The sequence below is a fragment of the Paralichthys olivaceus genome, chromosome 5, assembly GCF_024713975.1.
Source record: "Paralichthys olivaceus isolate ysfri-2021 chromosome 5, ASM2471397v2, whole genome shotgun sequence".
Lineage (NCBI taxonomy): Eukaryota > Metazoa > Chordata > Actinopteri > Pleuronectiformes > Paralichthyidae > Paralichthys > Paralichthys olivaceus.
Window position 1 is genome coordinate 10340230 of NC_091097.1, and position 18274 is coordinate 10358503.

The 18274-nt window shown below is 43.1% G+C and overlaps 7 protein-coding genes across 7 annotated transcripts; 3 read left to right on the forward strand and 4 right to left on the reverse strand.

Moving 5' to 3' along the window:
- Positions 1–624: 624 nt before the first annotated feature.
- Positions 625–1513, reverse strand: LOC138407795 (hemoglobin embryonic subunit alpha). The gene is made up of 3 exons (XM_069525344.1): positions 1355–1513; positions 1050–1257; positions 625–832 (listed from the first exon to the last, which is right to left on the reverse strand). The coding sequence occupies exons 1-3, from the start codon at positions 1450–1452 to the stop codon at positions 704–706; spliced, it is 435 nt and encodes a 144-aa protein (XP_069381445.1). The 5' UTR covers positions 1453–1513; the 3' UTR covers positions 625–703.
- Positions 1514–3113: 1600 nt separating this feature from the next.
- On the forward strand, positions 3114–3943 carry LOC109648201 (hemoglobin subunit beta-like). Its single transcript, XM_069525645.1, has 3 exons — positions 3114–3271; positions 3388–3610; positions 3713–3943. The coding sequence occupies exons 1-3, from the start codon at positions 3180–3182 to the stop codon at positions 3839–3841; spliced, it is 444 nt and encodes a 147-aa protein (XP_069381746.1). The 5' UTR covers positions 3114–3179; the 3' UTR covers positions 3842–3943.
- Positions 3944–8493: 4550 nt separating this feature from the next.
- On the reverse strand, positions 8494–9382 carry LOC138407863 (hemoglobin embryonic subunit alpha-like). Its single transcript, XM_069525648.1, has 3 exons — positions 9225–9382; positions 8920–9127; positions 8494–8701 (listed from the first exon to the last, which is right to left on the reverse strand). Exons 1-3 carry the CDS (start codon positions 9320–9322, stop codon positions 8573–8575), a joined length of 435 nt encoding a protein of 144 aa, XP_069381749.1. The 5' UTR covers positions 9323–9382; the 3' UTR covers positions 8494–8572.
- Positions 9383–10318: 936 nt separating this feature from the next.
- Positions 10319–11137, forward strand: LOC138407861 (hemoglobin subunit beta). The gene is made up of 3 exons (XM_069525644.1): positions 10319–10473; positions 10591–10813; positions 10911–11137. Exons 1-3 carry the CDS (start codon positions 10382–10384, stop codon positions 11037–11039), a joined length of 444 nt encoding a protein of 147 aa, XP_069381745.1. The 5' UTR covers positions 10319–10381; the 3' UTR covers positions 11040–11137.
- An 849-nt stretch (positions 11138–11986) lies between these two features.
- LOC138407862 (hemoglobin embryonic subunit alpha-like) lies at positions 11987–12875 on the reverse strand. Its single transcript, XM_069525647.1, has 3 exons — positions 12717–12875; positions 12412–12619; positions 11987–12194 (listed from the first exon to the last, which is right to left on the reverse strand). Exons 1-3 carry the CDS (start codon positions 12812–12814, stop codon positions 12066–12068), a joined length of 435 nt encoding a protein of 144 aa, XP_069381748.1. The 5' UTR covers positions 12815–12875; the 3' UTR covers positions 11987–12065.
- A 666-nt stretch (positions 12876–13541) lies between these two features.
- LOC138407860 (hemoglobin subunit beta-like) lies at positions 13542–14359 on the forward strand. The gene is made up of 3 exons (XM_069525643.1): positions 13542–13696; positions 13813–14035; positions 14133–14359. The coding sequence occupies exons 1-3, from the start codon at positions 13605–13607 to the stop codon at positions 14259–14261; spliced, it is 444 nt and encodes a 147-aa protein (XP_069381744.1). The 5' UTR covers positions 13542–13604; the 3' UTR covers positions 14262–14359.
- A 1392-nt stretch (positions 14360–15751) lies between these two features.
- Positions 15752–16641, reverse strand: LOC109634008 (hemoglobin embryonic subunit alpha-like). The gene is made up of 3 exons (XM_069525646.1): positions 16486–16641; positions 16178–16385; positions 15752–15959 (listed from the first exon to the last, which is right to left on the reverse strand). The coding sequence occupies exons 1-3, from the start codon at positions 16581–16583 to the stop codon at positions 15831–15833; spliced, it is 435 nt and encodes a 144-aa protein (XP_069381747.1). The 5' UTR covers positions 16584–16641; the 3' UTR covers positions 15752–15830.
- Between the last annotated feature and the right edge of the window lie 1633 nt (positions 16642–18274).

Sequence of the window (18274 nt, forward strand, 5' to 3'; positions counted from 1 at the left end):
ATATGCACACACACACTTATATACATATATATATATATATATGTATATATATATATATATATATATATATATATATATACATATGTACATACTGTACCTGTATAAACATATAAAATATTCACCAAAATGTTGTTTTTACAGATATATGCAAACAAAAGGCAGCAACAGTTTTAGATTTTTTAACTCTTACATTTTCTTTAAAATGATTCCAACTATTCCATGTCCTCTTGTTACTTGTTATTATTAAGTGTTCAAGAGATGTCTAGAAATGTTTTGTCAGACTATTCAACAACATTCACTTCACAATGATTTAAAACTGAGAAAAGCAGATACTTTTCACTTTACTGAAACTTGAACCAGTGTTGGAAGTTTTTGCAAAATAAAAATTGAATGTTCAAGTTAGGATTGACAATCAAAAGTGTTGCCAGTAAAATTTCCGCCCATCACATAATCAGTTAAGCACAGATTAGCTGCAGTTGTAATATAAATGTGTTGTCTATTTTTGGTTTAATCTTGGTGACTTTTTTGTCTTTGTGGTTTCAGGACAGTTCTGACATTTGATTTAAAGACTTCACAAATAAAACATACTGACACAAATCATGAGAAAAGAAGCAGAAAACAGTGTTTTGCATTTCTTCATTCATTTATTTGTCATTATGCAGAGTGAGCTGATGCTGCAGACTCCGTCATCTTCTCCTGCTGTTTATCTGTATTTCTCAGCCAGGGCCAGAGCCACAGCAGCCAGGAACTTGTCCATAGACACATGGACCTCAGGGGTGAAGTCATCCGGGAACATGATGGCCATGACCACAAGGATGTTGTGGGAGAGGATCTGTGAAAATAAATATCACACATGTTACATGAATGGGGATTTTAACTCCTAACCCACTTCTCTGTGTTGTCAGGTGAGACTCTACTACAGCTCATGTTAGACCTACACAGAGATCAGGTTATTTGAAGGAAACATTGTTCACACAATCATTGTACAACAATCAACAGAGTCCACAGTCACAGGTGCTTCATATGATTTACAGGCTTAAGTTGTGTACCTTGAAGTTGGCAGGGTCCACTCTCAGGGTGAAGGCGTGCAGCTCACTGAGGTTCAGAAGACCTGCTTTCAGGTCGTCCAGTTTGGTCACAGCATAATCAACTCCACCCATGATGGTCACTCCGTGCTTCAACACCTGGGCAGAGCCGGGGCTCAGGTCCTTCCAGTGGGAGAAGTAAGTCTTGGTCTGTGGGTACACGATCAGCATCCTGGGTTTAAAAGAAAGACAAAAAAGAAAAGAGAAGAAAGTGAGAGTCAGTCAAAGTTCAGACAGGTTACATCAGTCAGTGTTTGGCTCATATTTACCTGTTCAGAGAATCAGCACCAATGTCCTGGGACTTTGAAGATATTTTGGCCCAGAAGGCCTTGACTGTATCCTTGTCCTTAGCAGTGAGACTGGTCATCTTGTCTGGAGCTTGAGAGTCGCTGAATGCTCCGATCAGCTGAGACTGTGGGGGTTTTAAAGCTGAAACTGAGCGTGGGCACACCCTGGACCACCTCCAAGATATGGAGCACAGGTTCCAGCCCCCAAGAGATAAACAGAGATCTTGACATGGGGGGCACTGCAGCCCCCATCACTTCTCCCCAAAATGATACGATCTCCTGCAGTCATGATAGTCTGCTTTAGAAAGACAGCCACTAACAGATAGAAGGACTCCAGGTGTCAGGGAGGAGACGACCTGTTTCTACTGTACATTTTCTATATCACCAACAGTGGATGAGGTCTCTAATGTTTAATATACAGTTTACATGTAGACGTATAGACAGGCTCTGAGCAGTTCCCCTGTATATTTTATACCTGACACAGCTCAATGATTCATATATTTTCACTTAGCCTAGTTCATGAAAGTAAAATATATTAAAATATATCTCTTTATTAATAGTATGAGAAAAAATATATTTTATATTTTTATATTATAAAGAACTTTTCAAAACACAGTGAGAAAGGGTTTTACTAGTGAAAACTTATGAATTGATTAAAATAGATTATTAAATTATGAAATATGATTATTGTCAGTATGAAAAACTTAATTTAATACGTTTTAATTGTGTTTAGTTTTATTCATTCGCTGCCCTCTATTTTCACTCCGTGTTTTTATTATTCATCAGTTTGGTCAACTCTGACAAAAAGATGAAAACACATTTCTAATGTAATTTGTTGTTTAATCCAGTATATAAGATGTCCATGGTCAACATTTTAGTTCTGATTATACAATATCCTCTATAATGCCACACAAGTTGTTGAATATGACTTAAGTTGAAGTTAAATCATTGTTTCTATATCACAATGAACATGTTTTAAGGCACAATTAAAACAAATGGTTGTACAATATTAAAGAGAGCTGTGGTCATATTTCTCATATGATTTCTCTTGTGATCTTATTTCCCAGTTTGGTTTAGTTTGGTTTGTTTCTTTTTAATTCATGTGTATTGAAGCTGAGCTAAAAATAGGCTGCATGCTGAGCTGAGATAAAGCTGAAGTGTATCAGTGGAAACACCTACTGCTTGTTCCACACTCTGTTCTCTCTTTTCACTCCAGCTGATCATTCAACATCATTAATTGATCTTATGTCATCAATAATCAATTAAATGTTCAGACCACTGTCCGAGGGGCTGATCCTCTGTCCCGGGATGTGGGAGCTGTCCATGGTGCTCGCTGTCTATCACACTGATCAGCTGGACTCAGGTTCACTGATGATACTTTATCTAATTGTGCAAAAATCAAACTGTGACTATGTCACTGTGTCATCATTTGAGATTTGATAGAGACTCAAAGAGGAAATAAGCCTCAGAAGAGACTGGATTCATTTTTACTCCATGAATCCCTTTAAGACCCATTTGGATCAGTTACCATCTGTAAAAGAATCATTGTGGTTCTTTAGAATTACTTTGAATTGCTGACTATCTCTGTGGGGCCGCAGGGTGTTACACACAACTTGAACTATTTCCTTGAAGACAATCTAAGTGGTGCAGATAGACTCTTATCTTTTCATTGTTTCCAAACAACAACACTTTGTCCCGCCCAGCAGCCTCATCCAATCACTGGCTCTGGGCCGGGAGCAGCGTTGCTTTATAAGCTGCATGTGGTGCCGGTGAGAACAGGATTTACTGAAAACCTACAGCCGACACTATGGTTGAATGGACAGACTTTGAGCGCGCCACCATCCAGGACATCTTCTCCAAGATTAAATATGAGGACGTGGGCCCCGCTGCTCTTTCCAGGTGACACATATTTTTCAGAAATGTGATCATGTACATAAATGTTCTTTTTCTTGGCACTTGTTACATGTGTTGATCTGAGCCTGGAACAAATATGTTTCACTGACATGTTTCCTCAGGTGTCTGGTTGTCTACCCCTGGACTCAGAGGTACTTTGGCAACTTTGGAAACCTCTACAACGCCGCTGCCATCATTTCAAACCCGTTAGTTGCAAAACACGGGACAACTATCTTGAATGGTCTTGACCGGGCTATGAAGAACATGGACAACATCAAGGAAACCTACACCGAGCTCAGTGTGCTGCACTCTGAGAAACTACACGTAGATCCTGACAACTTCAAGGTAGAGAAGACTATGGAGCTGTTGTTGTCTCCATTTAATGAGTGTGTCTGACAGAGAAGCCTCCTCACCCCTCATGTTGTGTTGTGTTGTGTTGTGTTGCAGCTGCTGGCCGACTGCCTGACCATCGTGCTCGCTGCTCGGATGGGTGCAGACTTCAGTGGTGAAGTGCAAGCAGCTTTGCAGAAGTTCCTGGCTGTGGTGGTGTCCTCCCTGGGAAGACAGTACCACTAGAGAGCTGCAGCACAAGAGAAGAACATAACGTGCAGACCATTTGTTCAGAGCCTCTTTGTTTTGCTCTCAAAAACAAATAAAGTAAATGGCAAATTAAACAAATTGTCTATAATCAATTAAATTGATTTAAAACAATTAAAACATTATACTATACTAAGTGTGGGCATGAAGAATAAAGTATTTCAGATAAAACCTTTCTTAGACAGAAACAACAGGGCTGATAAAAAGTAGTGACAGGTGATTGTTGCTTACTGCTGTTACAGTCTATCTGTAGATGAATAACTCCACAGAAGTACTGACCAAAAATTAACACACTTCTACTGGTGTTTATCTGAGTTTACATTAAAACAGATATACATCTGTATGTATATATATGTTATATATATATATATATGTATATGCACACATACTGTCACAGTCAGTCAACCATCCTCCCACTTCTCAGTCAGTCTCCCATCCTTCTACCTCTCAGTACTTTTCCATGGACTCTGCCTCTGCTTCATCTGCTTCATCTGCCAGCCAAGCCACACCCTCTCACCAATCCAACACAGCTGCTCCTCATCACCTGCAATCAGCCCAGTATATATTCACCAGCTCCACTCTCAGTCAGTTGCCAGATTGTTCTATGCCTTCATGCAAGACTTTCCAGCAGTTATCTCCAGACTGATTCTTTGTTGCCGACCCTGCCTGTCTCTGACTAACCTGCCTCGTCCAAAACCTGGTAATCACCTCTGCCTTCCGTCCCTGACCAAGTCTTCTGCCTTTTGCTGTCTGTATTGCCTGCCACCTGATCTGCTGAGAGCTGAGAATAAAGACTGTTACCAACTGTCCATGCTCGTTGTGCTGCATTTGGGTTCAAACCATACCCGTTACAATACAATCTGACCACAAAATGGACTCAGCGCACACAGCGTCACCACAGTCACGCCTGGAGAGTGTGGAAAACATTCTTCAGCAGCATGAGGCTCTGCTCAACTCCACTGCAGCAGGGATACATCAAGCTGTCGCCACCCAGAAGCAAGCAGCTGCTAGCCAGGAGCAGGCGCTAGCTTTGTTAGCCGCACAAGTACAGCACCTCACCGCTGTCCTCTCACAGATGACAACTCCAGCCCCACTGCAGCGTCCTCCTCTGCTACACCTCCGCCAGCGTCCCCTGGGCCATTCTCGGAGCCACGTGTGGGGGCCCCGGAACGCTATGCGGGGGATCCTGAGAACTGTAATCCTTTCCTCATGAACTGTTCCATCCTGTTTGCCCTGCAGCCGCACACCTTTGCTTCTGAGGAGGCCAGGGTGGCTTTTACCATCAACCACCTCACTGGGAGGGCTCGCCTGTGGGGAACCGCCGAGTGGGAGCATCGGACTCCAGCCTGCATCTCCTTCCAAGCCTTCGCCGCCGAGCTACGCAAGGTATTTGGGAAGTACTCCCAGGGTCCGGATTCCACTGGGGGGTCTGCTGAGTCTACACCAGGGGGGTCAGACCGTGGCCGACTACTCCATAGACTTTCGCACTCGGGCCCGTCAGAGCAGTTGGAATATTGACGCCCAGTGTGATGCTTACCTTCTGGGCCTGGAGAGTCACATCAAGGATGAGCTGGTCTCCTATGATCTCCCCACTTCACTGGATGGGCTCATCGAACTGACGACACGCCTGGATCGACGTATCCAGGTCAGACGTGGGGAGAGACAACGAGGACGAGTCAACCAATGCTTTCCGGACCAGCCTCGTTCTTCTCCAAAGAGCCCAACTCCCATGACTGTCCCACAGAGAGGGGAGCCTGAATCCATGCAGGTCGGCAGAACCAGTCTCTCATCGGAGGAACACCAGCGCCTCCGCCAGGGGAACCTCTGCCTGTACTGTGGCCAAGGTGGTCACTTCATCTCCTGTTGTCCAGTAAAAGCCCAGACTCACTGGTAGCGGGGAAAATACCGGTGAGTCCAACCTCTGAACTATTCCCCAAAAGGCATCCTCTCTGCCATGCCCGCTTACTTCTGGCAGGGGGCACACACACCCTGACTTTATTCATTGACTCTGGGTCAGATGTCTCCCTCATTGACGATGAACTGGCACAGCAGCTTGACATCGACAGGGTTCCACTGCCCCGGTCAGCCCCTGCCAGTGCCCTGGACGGTCATGTTCTGGGGACCGTCACCCACCAGACTAGACCCGTGCGGATGCTCCTCTCCAGGAACCATTATGAGACTATCAGTTTCCACATCCTGAAGTCACCTCACATCCCTCTCATTCTGGGGTACCCCTGGCTCCGCCGTCATAACCCCCACATCAACTGGGTGACGGGGTCCATCCTAGGGTGGAGTCCCGGGTGCCATCAAGTCTGCCTGAAGCAAGCCTCTGCCCCGCAGCCCCGGTCCAGTACCATCCCATCTCCTGACCTCTCCGGGGTTCCGCCAGAGTACCATGACTTCCGAGAGGTCTTCAGTAAGGCCAAGGCCACCTCTCTGCCCCCTCACCGTCCCTATGACTGCGCCATTGACCTACAGCCTGGTACCAGTCCACCTCGAGGTTGTCTGTACTCCCTGTCTGCACCTGAAAGAAAGGCCATGGAGGCATACATTAATGACTCCCTGGCAGCAGGCATCATTCGCCCGTCCTTGTCCCCTGCTGGTGCAGGGTTTTTCTTCATAGAGAAAAAGGACAAGACCTTGAGGCCAAGCATCGACTATCGGGGCCTGAACGACATCACGGTGAAGAACCGATACCCTCTCCCTCTCATAGCATCAGCCTTCGAGCTCCTGGAGGGGGCCTCCATCTTCACTAAACTAGACCTCCGCAATGCCTACTACCTGGTCCGCATCCTTGAGGGGGACAAGTGGAAGACGGCCTTCAACACTCCTACCGGACATTATGAATATCTGGTCATGCCCTTTGGCCTTACCAACGCCCCTGCCGTCTTCCAGGCCCTCGTAAATGATGTGCTCCGTGACATGCTCAACAAATATGTCTTTGTCTACCTGGATGACATTCTCATCTTCTCCAGAACCAAGGAGGATCACGTCCACCATGTCCAGGCGGTCCTCCAACGACTTCTGCAGAACTCCCTCTTCGTAAAGGCCGAGAAGTGCGAGTTCCATGCCTTCTTGGGGTCCGTCATCAGCCAGGGGAGCATCCAGATGGATCCCAGCAAGGTCTCTGCTGTCGCCGTCTGGCCCATCCCTGAGTCCAGGAAGCAGCTACAGAGGTTCCTTGGCTTTGCCAATTTCTACCGCCGCTTCATCCGTAGGTACAGCACGAAGTCAGCCCCTCTCACTGCCCTTACCTCCTCCAAGATCCCCTTCAGTTGGTCTTCTCTTGCCGCTACAGCCTTCAAAGCCCTAAAAGCCCGCTTCACCTCTGCCCCCATCCTTTGCATGCCAGACCCTGACAGACAATTTGTGGTGGAGGTGGATGCCTCTGATGTTGGGGTAGGGGGGGTCCTCTCACAACGGACAGCCAACGACCAGAAGCTCCATCCCTGTGCCTTCTTCTCTCGGCGACTCTCTCCAGCAGAGATGAATTATGACATTGGCAACCGCAAGCTACTAGCGGTTAAGCTGGCACTGGAGGAATGGCACCATTGGTTGGAGGGGGCCAAGCAGCCGTTCCTGGTCTGGACCGACCACAAGAACCTGGAGTACATTCGGTTGGTCAGAAGGCTAAATTCCAGACAGGCTAGGTGGTCCTTGTTCTTCACATCGTTTAACTTTACTCTCTCCTACCGCCCAGGATCCCGCAATGTTAAGCCTGATGCCTTGTTTCGCCAATTCCTCAAGGAAGAGGAGGAATCAGCTTCAGATTGTAACACCATCCTTCCGTCCGATCGCCTGGTTGCTGCCCTCAGCTGGGGGGTCGAGGAGAGAGTTAAAACACTCCACTCTCAGTCAGTTGCCAGATTGTTCTATGCCTTCATGCAAGACTTTCCAGCAGTTATCTCCGGACTGATTCTTTGTTGCCGACCCTGCCTGTCTCTGACTAACCTGCCTCGTCCGAAACCTGGTAATCACCTCTGCCTTCCGTCCCTGACCAAGTCTTCTGCCTTTTGCTGTCTGTATTGCCTGCCACCTGATCTGCTGAGAGCTGAGTATAAAGACTGTTACCAACTGTCCATGCTTGTTGTGCTGCATTTGGGTTCAAACCATACCCGTGACACATACACACACACTTATATACATATATATATAAATATATACATATGTACATACTGTACCTGTATAAACATATAAAAAATTCACCAATATGTTGTTTTTACAGATATATGCAAACAAAAGGCAGCAACAGTTTTAGATTTTTTAACTCTTACATTTTCTTTAAAATTATTCCAACTATTCCATGTCCTCTTGTTACTTGCTGTGTTTCAATTGATCTGCTGATGATTTTATGGATACATTTTTTATTATTAAGTGTTCAAGAGATGTCTACAAATGTTTTGTCAGACTGTTCAACAACATTCACTTCACAATGATTTAAAACTGAGAATAGCAGATACTTTTCACTTTACTGAAACTTGAACCAGTGTTGGAATTTTTTGCAAAATAAAAATGGAATGTTCAAGTTAGGATTGTCCTTGTGGTTTCAGCACAGTTCTGACATTTGATTTAATGACTTCACAAATAAAACATACTGACACAAATCATGAGAAAAGAAGCAGAAAACAGTGTTTTGCATTTCTTCATTCATTTATTTGTCATTATGCAGAGTGAGCTGATGCTGCAAACTCCGTCATCTTCTCCTGCTGTTTATCTGTATTTCTCAGCCAGGGCCAGAGCCACAGCAGCCAGGAACTTGTCCATAGACACATGGACCTCAGGGGTGAAGTCATCCGGGAACATGATGGCCATGACCACAAGGATGTTGTGGGAGAGGATCTGTGAAAATAAATATCACACATGTTACATGAATGGGGATTTTAACTCCTAACCCACTTCTCTATGTTGTCAGCTGAGACTCTACTACAGCTCATGTAGGACCTACACAGAGATCAGGTTATTTGAAGGAAACAGTGTTCATACAATCAATGTACAACAATAAACAGAGTCCACAGTCACAGGTGCTTTATATGAATTACAGGTTTTAAGTTGTGTACCTTGAAGTTGGCAGGGTCCACTCTCAGGGTGAAGGCGTGCAGCTCACTGAGGTTCAGAAGACCTGCTTTCAGGTCGTCCAGTTTGGTCACAGCATAATCAACTCCACCCATGACGGTTGCTCCGTGCTTCAACACCTGGGCAGAGCCCGGGCTCAGGTCCTTCCAGTGGGAGAAGTAAGTCTTTGTCTGCGGGTACACGATCAGCATCCTGGGTTTAAAAGAAAGACAGAAAAGAACAGAGAAGAAAGTGAGAGTCAGTCAAAGTTCAGACAGGTTATATCAGTCGGTGTTTGGCTCATATTTACCTGTTCAGAGAATCAGCACCAATGTCCTGGGACTTTGAAGATATTTTGGCCCAGAAGGCCTTGACTGCATCCTTGTCCTTAGCAGTGAGACTGGCCATCTTGTCTGGAGCTTGAGAGTCGCTGAATGCTCAGATCAGCTGAGACTGTGGGGGTTTTAAAGCTGAAACTGAGCGTGGGCACACCCTGGACCACCTCCAAGATATGGAGCACAGGGCGATCCTCTTCAGGTTCCAGCCCCCAAGAGATAAACAGAGATCTTGACATGGGGGATCTGCAGCCCCCATCACTTCTCCCCAAAATGATACGATCTCCTGCAGTCATGATAGTCTGCTTTAGAAAGACAGCCACTAACAAATAGAAGGACTCCAGATGTCAGGGAGGAGACGATCTGTTTCTACTGTACATTTTCTATATCACCAACACCGGATTAGGTCTCTACTGTTTCTTTTTAATTCATGTATATTGAAGCTAAGCTAAAAATAGGCTGCATGCTGAGCTGAAGCTGAAGTGTATCAGTGGAAACACCTTCTGCTTGTTCCACACTCTGTTCTCTCTGTTCACTCCAGCTGATCATTCAACATCATTAATTGATCTTATGTCATCAATAATCAATTAAATGTTCAGACCACTGTCCGAGGTGCTGATCCTCTGTCCCGGGATTTGGGATCTGTCCATGGTGCTCGCTGTCTATCACACTGATCAGCTGGACTCAGGTTCACTGATGATACTTTATCTAATTGTGCAAAAATCCAACTGTGACTATGTCACTGTGTCATCATTTGAGATTTGATAGAGACACAAAGAGGAACTAAGCCTCAGAAGAGACTGGATTCATTTTTACTCCATGAATCCCTTTAAGTCCCGTTTGGATCAGTTACCATCTGTAAAAGAATCATTGTGGTTCTTTAGAATTACTTTGAATTGCTGACTATCTCTGTGGGGCCGTAGGGAGTTACACACAACTTGAACTATTTCCTTGGAGGCAATCTAAGTGGTGCAGATAGACTCTTATCTTTTCACTATTTCAAACTCACAACACTTTGTCCCGCCCAGCAGCCTCATCCAATCACTGGCTCTGGGCCGGGAGCAGCATTGCTTTATAAGCTGCATGTGGTGCCGGTGAGAACAGGATTTACTGAAAACCTAGAGCCGACACTATGGTTGAATGGACAGACTTTGAGCGAGCCACCATCCAGGACATCTTCTCCAAGATTAATTATGAGGTCGTGGGCCCCGCTGCTCTTACCAGGTGACATATTATTTTTCAGAAATGTGATCATGTGCATAAATGTTCTTTTTCTTGGCACTTGTAACATGTGTTGATCTGAGCCTGGAACAAATATGTTTCACTGACATGTTTCCTCAGGTGTCTGGTTGTCTACCCCTGGACTCAGAGGTATTTTGGCAACTTTGGAAACCTCTACAACGCCGCTGCCATCTCTTCAAACCCGTTAGTTGCAAAACACGGGACAACTATCCTGCACGGTCTGGACCGGGCTATGAAGAACATGGACAACATCAAGGAAACCTACGCCGAGCTCAGTGTGCTGCACTCTGAGAAACTACACGTGGATCCTGACAACTTCAAGGTAGAGAAGACTATGGAGCTGTTGTTGTCTCCATTTAATGAGTGTGTTTGACAGAGAAGCCTCCTCACCCCTCATGTTGTGTTGTGTTGTGTTGCAGCTGCTGGCCGACTGCCTGACCATCGTGCTCGCTACCCAGATGGGTAAAGACTTCAATGGTGAAGTGCAAGCAGCTTTCCAGAAGTTCCTGGCTGTGGTGGTGTCCTCCCTGGGAAGACAGTACCACTAGAGAGCTGCAGCACAAGAGAAGAACGTCACGTGCTGACCATTTGTTCAGTGCCTCTTTGTTTTGCTCTCAAAAACAAATAAAGTAAATGGCAAATTAAACATGTTGTCTACCTGTGATTATACAACACTACACACATTATACTATACTAAGTGTGGGCATGAAGAATAAAGTATATCAAATAAAAACTTTCTTAGACAGAAACAACAGAGCTGATGAAAAGTAGTGACAGGTGATTGTAGCTTACTGCTGTTACAGTCTATCTGTAGATGAACAACTCCGCAGAAGTATTGACCAAAAATTAACAAACTTCTACTGGTGTTTTACCATTATGATTTGTCTTATATATAACAAAAACAACATGATGACATACAACAATAATAATTCTGAATACATACATAAATATATAGATTTTTTTTGAAGATGTATACACAGAAAAGGCAGCAAGAGTTTTACATTTTTTAACTCTTCGGTTTTCTTAAAAAATTATTCCAACTATTCCATGTCCTCTTGTTACGTGCTGTGTTTCAATTGATCTGCTGACGATTTTATGGATATATTTTTTATTATTTAGTGTTCAAGAGATGTCTACAAATGTTTTGTCAGACTGTTCAACAACATTCACTTCACAATGATTTAAAACTGAGAAAAGCAGATACTTTTCACTTTACTGAAACTTGAACCAGTGTTGGAGGTTTTTGCAAAATAAAAATTGAATGTTCAAGTTAGGATTGACAATCAAAATAGTTGCCAGTAAAATTTCAGCCCATCACATCATCAGTTAAGCACAGATTAGCTGCAGTTGTAATATAAATGTGTTGTCTATGTTTTGTTTAATCTTGGTGACTTTTTTGTCTTTGTGGTTTCAGGACAGTTCTGACGTTTGATTTAAAGACTTCACAAATAAAACATACTGACACAAATCATGAGAAAAGAAGCAGAAAACAGTGTTTTGCATTTCTTCATTCATTTATTTGTCATTATGCAGAGTGAGCTGATGCTGCAGACTCCGTCATCTTCTCCTGCTGTTTATCTGTATTTCTCAGCCAGGGCCAGACTCACAGCAGCCAGGAACTTGTCCATAGACACATGGACCTCAGGGGTGAAGTCATCCGGGAACTTGATGGCCATGACCACAAGGATGTTGTGGGAGAGGATCTGTGAAAATAAATATCACACATGTTACATGAATGGGGATTTTAACTCCTAACCCACTTCTCTGTGTTGTCAGGTGAGACTCTACTACAGCTCATGTTGGACCTACACAGAGATCAGGTTATTTGAAGGAAACAGTGTTCACACAATCATTGTACAACAATAAACAGAGTCCACAGTCACAGGTGCTTCATATGAATTACAGGCTTAAGTTGTGTACCTTGAAGTTGGCAGGGTCCACTCTCAGGGTGAATGCGTGCAGCTCACTGAGGTTCAGAAGACCTGCTTTCAGGTCGTCCAGTTTGGTCACAGCATAATCAACTCCACCCATGACGGTTGCTCCGTGCTTCAACACCTGGGCAGAGCCGGGGCTCAGGTCCTTCCAGTGGGAGAAGTAAGTCTTGGTCTGTGGGTACACGATCAGCATCCTGGGTTTAAAAGAAAGACAGAAAAGAAAAGAGAAGAAAGTGAGAGTCAGTCAAAGTTCAGACAGGTTACATCAGTCAGTGTTTGGCTCATATTTACCTGTTCAGAGCATCAGCACCAATGTCCTGAGACTTTGAGGCTATTTTGGCCCAGAAGGCCTTGACTGCATCCTTGTCCTTAGCAGTGAGACTGGCCATCTTGTCTGGAGCTTGAGAGTCGCTGAATGCTCCGATCAGCTGAGACTGTGGGGGTTTTAAAGCTGAAACTGAGCGTGGGCACACCCTGGACCACCTCCAAGATATGGAGCACAGGTTCCAGCCCCCAAGAGATAAACAGAGATCTTGACATGGGGGGCACTGCAGCCCCCATCACTTCTCCCCATAATGATACGATCTCCTGCAGCCATGATAGTCTGCTTTTGATCTTATGTCATCAATAATCAATTAAATGTTCAGACCACTGTCCGAGGTGCTGATCCTCTGTCCCGGGATTTGGGATCTGTCCATGGTGCTCGCTGTCTATCACACTGATCAGCTGGACTCAGGTTCACTGATGATACTTTATCTAATTGTGCAAAAATCCAACTGTGACTATGTCACTGTGTCATCATTTGAGATTTGATAGAGACTCAAAGAGGAAATAAGCCTCAGAAGAGACTGGATTCATTTTTACTCCATGAATCCCTTTAAGACCCATTTGGATCAGTTACCATCTGTAAAAGAATCATTGTGGTTCTTTAGAATTTCTTTGAATTGCTGACTATCTCTGTGGGGCCGTAGGGAGTTACACACAACTTGAACTATTTCCTTGAAGACAATCTAAGTGTTGCAGATAGACTCTTATCATTTCACTTTTCAAACCCACAACACTTTGTCCCGCCCAGCAGCCTCATCCAATCACTGGCTCTGGGCCGGGAGCAGCGTTGCTTTATAAGCTGCATGTGGTGCCGGTGAGAACAGGATTTACTGAAAACCTAGAGCCGACACTATGGTTGAATGGACAGACTTTGAGCGCGCCACCATCCAGGACATCTTCTCCAAGATTAATTATGAGGTCGTGGGCCCCGCTGCTCTTACCAGGTGACACATATTTTTCAGAAATGTGATCATGTGCATAAATGTTCTTTTTCTTGGCACTTGTAACATGTGTTGATCTGAGCCTGGAACAAATATGTTTCACTGACATGTTTCCTCAGGTGTCTGGTTGTCTACCCCTGGACTCAGAGGTATTTTGGCAACTTTGGAAACCTCTACAACGCCGCTGCCATCTCTTCAAACCCGTTAGTTGCAAAACACGGGACAACTATCCTGCACGGTCTGGACCGGGCTATGAAGAACATGGACAACATCAAGGAAACCTACGCCGAGCTCAGTGTGCTGCACTCTGAGAAACTACACGTGGATCCTGACAACTTCAAGGTAGAGAAGACTATGGAGCTGTTGTTGTCTCCATTTAATGAGTGTGTTTGACAGAGAAGCCTCCTCACCCCTCATGTTGTGTTGTGTTGTGTTGCAGCTGCTGGCCGACTGCCTGACCATCGTGCTCGCTGCTCAGATGGGTGCAGACTTCAATGGTGAAGTGCAAGCAGCTTTCCAGAAGTTCCTGGCTGTGGTGGTGTCCTCCCTGGGAAGACAGTACCACTAGAGAGCTGCAGCACAAGAGAAGAACATAACGTGCTGACCATTTGTTCAGTGCCTCTTTGTTTTGCTCTCAAAAACAAATAAAGTAAATGGCAAATTAAACATGTTGTCTACCTGTGATTATGCAACACTACACACATTATACTATACTAAGTGTGGGCATGAAGAATAAAGTATTTCAGATAAAACCTTTCTTAGACAGAAACAACAGAGCTGATGAAAAGTAGTGACAGGTGATTGTAGCTTACTGCTGTTACAGTCTATCTGTAGATGAATAACTCCACAGAAGTACTGACCAAAAATTAACAAACTTCGACTGGTGTTTATCTGAGTTTACAAATATAGTTTACACTGGTACATGACCTGTTGCAACAGGAGACTAATATTAGAACTCAGAGACTGATAAAATTAAGTACCTTCTACATGCTATTTACAAGTTGTCTTATATATTTAACAAAACCAACATGATGACATATAACAATAATAACTCTAAATAAATAAATCCATGCATAAAAACATACATACTTGCATAAACATATAGAAAATTCATCAAAACTTTGTGTTTCAAAATGTATGCACAAAAAAGACAGTAACAGTTTTTGTTTTTTTAACTCTTCGGTTCTCTTAAAAAACGATTCCAATTATTCCATGTCCTCTTGTTACGTGCTGTGTTTCAATTTACCTCCAGAATATTTTGTTGATTAATAGTTTATTATTAAGTGTTAAGGAAATGTCTTTTAATTTTTTGTGTGACTGTAAACAACATTCAGTTTACAATTTTTAAAACTTACAGAAGCTGATTTTTCACATTCGAGAAACTTAAACCAGAGTGTTGGAAGTTTTTACAAAATTTAAAAAATAAAAATAAAAATTGAATGTCCAAGTTAGGACTGACAATCAAAATAGTTGCCAGTAAAATGTCTGCCCATCGCCTAATCAATTAACCACAGAGTAGCTGCAGTTCTAATCTAATCTGTGTTTATCTGAGTTTGCAAAATATAGTTTACACTGGTACAAAACTGTTGTAACAGAAGACTAATTAAACTAAAGTCATACACTTGGCAAGTACTTTCTACTTTCCATTTATAAGTTGTCTTATATATGACAAAACAACATAATGACATATAAAAATAATAACACTAACATAAAAATATTTATACATTTTTCTTAGATGCACACATAAATACATACATTACAACACACACATATATACAAATTCACCAAAACTGTGTTTTTATCGATGTTTTTCACTCTCTTAAATTTTTTTCCAACTATTCCATGTCCACTTGTTACATGCTGTGTTTCAATTTATCTGCTGATGATTTTGTCACATTGGAGAAACTTGAAAAAGAATGTTTCAAGTTTATGAAAACATTTAATTTGTTTGGACTTTTTTTGTCTTTGTGGTTTCAGGACAGTTCTGACATTTGATTTAAAGACTTCACAAATAAAACATACTGACACAAATCATGAGAAAAGAAGCAGAAAACAGTGTTTTGCATTTCTTCATTCATTTATTTGTCATTATGCAGAGTGAGCTGATGCTGCAGACACCGTCATCTTCTCCTGCTGTTTATCTGTATTTCTCAGCCAGGGCCAGACTCACAGCAGCCAGGAACTTGTCCATAGACACATGGACCTCAGGGGTGAAGTCATTCGGGAACTTGATGGCCATGACCACAAGGATGTTGTGGGAGAGGATCTGTGAAAATAAATATCACACATGTTACATGAATGTGGATTTTAACTCCTAACGCACTTCTCTGTGTTGTCAGGTGAGACTCTACTACAGTTCATGTAGGACCTACACAGAGATCAGGTTATTTGAAGGAAACAGTGTTCACACAATCATTGTACAACAATAAACAGAATCCACAGTCACAGGTGCTTCATATGAATTACAGGTTTTAAGTTGTGTACCTTGAAGTTGGCAGGGTCCACTCTCAGGGTGAAGGCGTGCAGCTCACTGAGGTTCAGAAGACCTGCTTTCAGGTCGTCCAGTTTGGTCACAGCATAATCAACTCCACCCATGACGGTCGCTCCGTGCTTCAACACCTGGGCAGAGCCGGGGCTCAGGTCCTTCCAGTGGGAGAAGTAAGTCTTGGTCTGCGGGTACACGATCAGCATCCTGGGTTTAAAAGAAAGACAGAAAAGAAAAGAAAGTGAGTGTAAATGAGTCAGTCAAAGTTCAGACAGGTTACATCAGTCAGTGTTTGGCTCATATTTACCTGTTCAGAGCATCAGCACCAATGTCCTGGGACTTTGAGGATATTTTGGCCCAGAAGGCCTTGACTGTATCCTTGTCCTTAGCAGTGAGACTGGCCATCTTGTCTGTAGTAAGACTGTTTGCATTATCAGTTCAAACTGTGGGGGGTTTTATACTCAAGTCAAGTGTAGGCACACCCAGGACCACCTCCAAGATAGGTTGCATGAGGTGAGCTGCGGCTTCAACAAGATTAATGAAAAAAACCTTCCACAGTGGCTCTGGGACAAAAATGTGTCCATTTTTAATTATTGTCAGTAACTATAACAGGCAAAAAATGACATTAGTGCTGTATGAGATGTATTACTGACTGTAGTATTGTCAGATGTGACGAACGGAAAGGCTTCCTTTGTTTAAAAGTAAAAGATAAAGAGACCAATCAGGTCAAATTCAAACTGATTTAAAAACTCTGCAACCAAATAAAATAATTAGATTTGCTTATCAGTTGGAAATATTCCAGCGTGATGAGTGACGTCATTTTCTGTTTTCTGCCAACATGGTGAGTTTCTGAGGCTTATCCGAGCCAGCACACTGCAGCAGTGAGGGTGGATCCAAGCAGCAACAGATAAGCTTTGTTTCTTTTCTCCCAGTTTATCTGACGTCTATAATGTAAGTAAGCTGCTGTCTTCACTGGACTCACTCACTTGTAGTTTATGCGCACATGAAAGCAGGTCTAATTGAATTCAGCCTACATAAACGAAATGACTTGGAGACACAGCCAGAAAACACAAACCCTGTATGAACAGATCATCGAGAATGTTTGTCTGTGTGATCAAATGAAGAATAACAAGCTAACTTGTGATTGGCTGGTGGGTGTAACCTCACTATATGGTGCAGACAGATGTCACTGGTTACACCGGTATGTTATCTCACTGACTCCTCCCAAAGCCAAGCAGCTGTCTGAGGACAGCAGCTGGAGCCATGACCCTGTTTTACTTATATCTAAGTACAAATATACACAAATTGAAAAAGAGTGGATACATATAAAAACGTATATATCTATTTATTTATATGTGTATGTTATACACATAACATGTGTCACCACACACCGATGAGGATATTGGCAGTAATGTCCATATATAAATACATATGTACATACATATAAATAAATAGGGTGTGTTAACACATCAAGCTCTCAGTCCTTTAATGAGCTAAAATATCAGTGTTTGGGTTTTTTCTGTTGCTGTTGTGTGGTTAAACCTACAAACACTCAATGTGAACATGTGAACGTTGCAGGTTTTACTTACTTTTCCTGCAGAATCACTTGAGAAGAGTGGAACCGGCTCTAAGGTTGTTTCAATCTACGATCAACATCATGAGCAGACATCCACCTGTTACAAGCCACTTTTACAAATAGGGACAATAATACAATACCATCGTGTAAACAGTGACCACTGTTCATCCCTGTTATTCCCGCAGAGTAAAGATCCCTCAAAGGCTTCTAAAATAATGTTTGTTATTTTCTGATGACAGTCATGGGGAAAGTAATCTTTAATATATAATTTTGTTCATATCAGACCGGATGATACTGATATAAAGAATGATTTTTAAACAGGTAACTTAATCTTAGACAGAGTGAATGGTTTTAGGCCCAATGATGATTGTCCTGGATCTTAATTATTGCTCAGGGATGTGCTGGAGGCTGAGGGCAGAACTATGGCGCCCTCTAGTTGCGTTTTTTTCAACATGAACTACAAATAATATATCAAATATGAGTTAAACATTTGACTGAAATCAAGTCTGTCTTAAAACAC

Excerpts from the sequence above, each read along its gene's own strand:
- LOC138407862 (XM_069525647.1), bottom strand. The coding sequence starts at position 12,814 with ATGGCCAGTCTCACTGCTAAGGACAAGGATGCAGTCAAGGCCTTCTGG. Across the intron at positions 12,620-12,716 it reads GGTGCTGATGCTCTGAACAG|GATGCTGATCGTGTACCCAC; the intron begins GTAAATATGAGC and ends TTTTAAACCCAG. Across the intron at positions 12,195-12,411 it reads TGGACCCTGCCAACTTCAAG|ATCCTCTCCCACAACATCCT; the intron begins GTACACAACTTA and ends TTATTTTCACAG.
- LOC109648201 (XM_069525645.1), top strand. The coding sequence starts at position 3,180 with ATGGTTGAATGGACAGACTTTGAGCGCGCCACCATCCAGGACATCTTC. Across the intron at positions 3,272-3,387 it reads GGCCCCGCTGCTCTTTCCAG|GTGTCTGGTTGTCTACCCCT; the intron begins GTGACACATATT and ends ATGTTTCCTCAG. Across the intron at positions 3,611-3,712 it reads TAGATCCTGACAACTTCAAG|CTGCTGGCCGACTGCCTGAC; the intron begins GTAGAGAAGACT and ends GTTGTGTTGCAG.
- LOC138407860 (XM_069525643.1), top strand. The coding sequence starts at position 13,605 with ATGGTTGAATGGACAGACTTTGAGCGCGCCACCATCCAGGACATCTTC. Across the intron at positions 13,697-13,812 it reads GGCCCCGCTGCTCTTACCAG|GTGTCTGGTTGTCTACCCCT; the intron begins GTGACACATATT and ends ATGTTTCCTCAG. Across the intron at positions 14,036-14,132 it reads TGGATCCTGACAACTTCAAG|CTGCTGGCCGACTGCCTGAC; the intron begins GTAGAGAAGACT and ends GTTGTGTTGCAG.
- LOC138407861 (XM_069525644.1), top strand. The coding sequence starts at position 10,382 with ATGGTTGAATGGACAGACTTTGAGCGAGCCACCATCCAGGACATCTTC. Across the intron at positions 10,474-10,590 it reads GGCCCCGCTGCTCTTACCAG|GTGTCTGGTTGTCTACCCCT; the intron begins GTGACATATTAT and ends ATGTTTCCTCAG. Across the intron at positions 10,814-10,910 it reads TGGATCCTGACAACTTCAAG|CTGCTGGCCGACTGCCTGAC; the intron begins GTAGAGAAGACT and ends GTTGTGTTGCAG.
- LOC138407863 (XM_069525648.1), bottom strand. The coding sequence starts at position 9,322 with ATGGCCAGTCTCACTGCTAAGGACAAGGATGCAGTCAAGGCCTTCTGG. Across the intron at positions 9,128-9,224 it reads GGTGCTGATTCTCTGAACAG|GATGCTGATCGTGTACCCGC; the intron begins GTAAATATGAGC and ends TTTTAAACCCAG. Across the intron at positions 8,702-8,919 it reads TGGACCCTGCCAACTTCAAG|ATCCTCTCCCACAACATCCT; the intron begins GTACACAACTTA and ends TTATTTTCACAG.
- LOC138407795 (XM_069525344.1), bottom strand. The coding sequence starts at position 1,452 with ATGACCAGTCTCACTGCTAAGGACAAGGATACAGTCAAGGCCTTCTGG. Across the intron at positions 1,258-1,354 it reads GGTGCTGATTCTCTGAACAG|GATGCTGATCGTGTACCCAC; the intron begins GTAAATATGAGC and ends TTTTAAACCCAG. Across the intron at positions 833-1,049 it reads TGGACCCTGCCAACTTCAAG|ATCCTCTCCCACAACATCCT; the intron begins GTACACAACTTA and ends TTATTTTCACAG.
- LOC109634008 (XM_069525646.1), bottom strand. The coding sequence starts at position 16,583 with ATGGCCAGTCTCACTGCTAAGGACAAGGATACAGTCAAGGCCTTCTGG. Across the intron at positions 16,386-16,485 it reads GGTGCTGATGCTCTGAACAG|GATGCTGATCGTGTACCCGC; the intron begins GTAAATATGAGC and ends TTTTAAACCCAG. Across the intron at positions 15,960-16,177 it reads TGGACCCTGCCAACTTCAAG|ATCCTCTCCCACAACATCCT; the intron begins GTACACAACTTA and ends TTATTTTCACAG.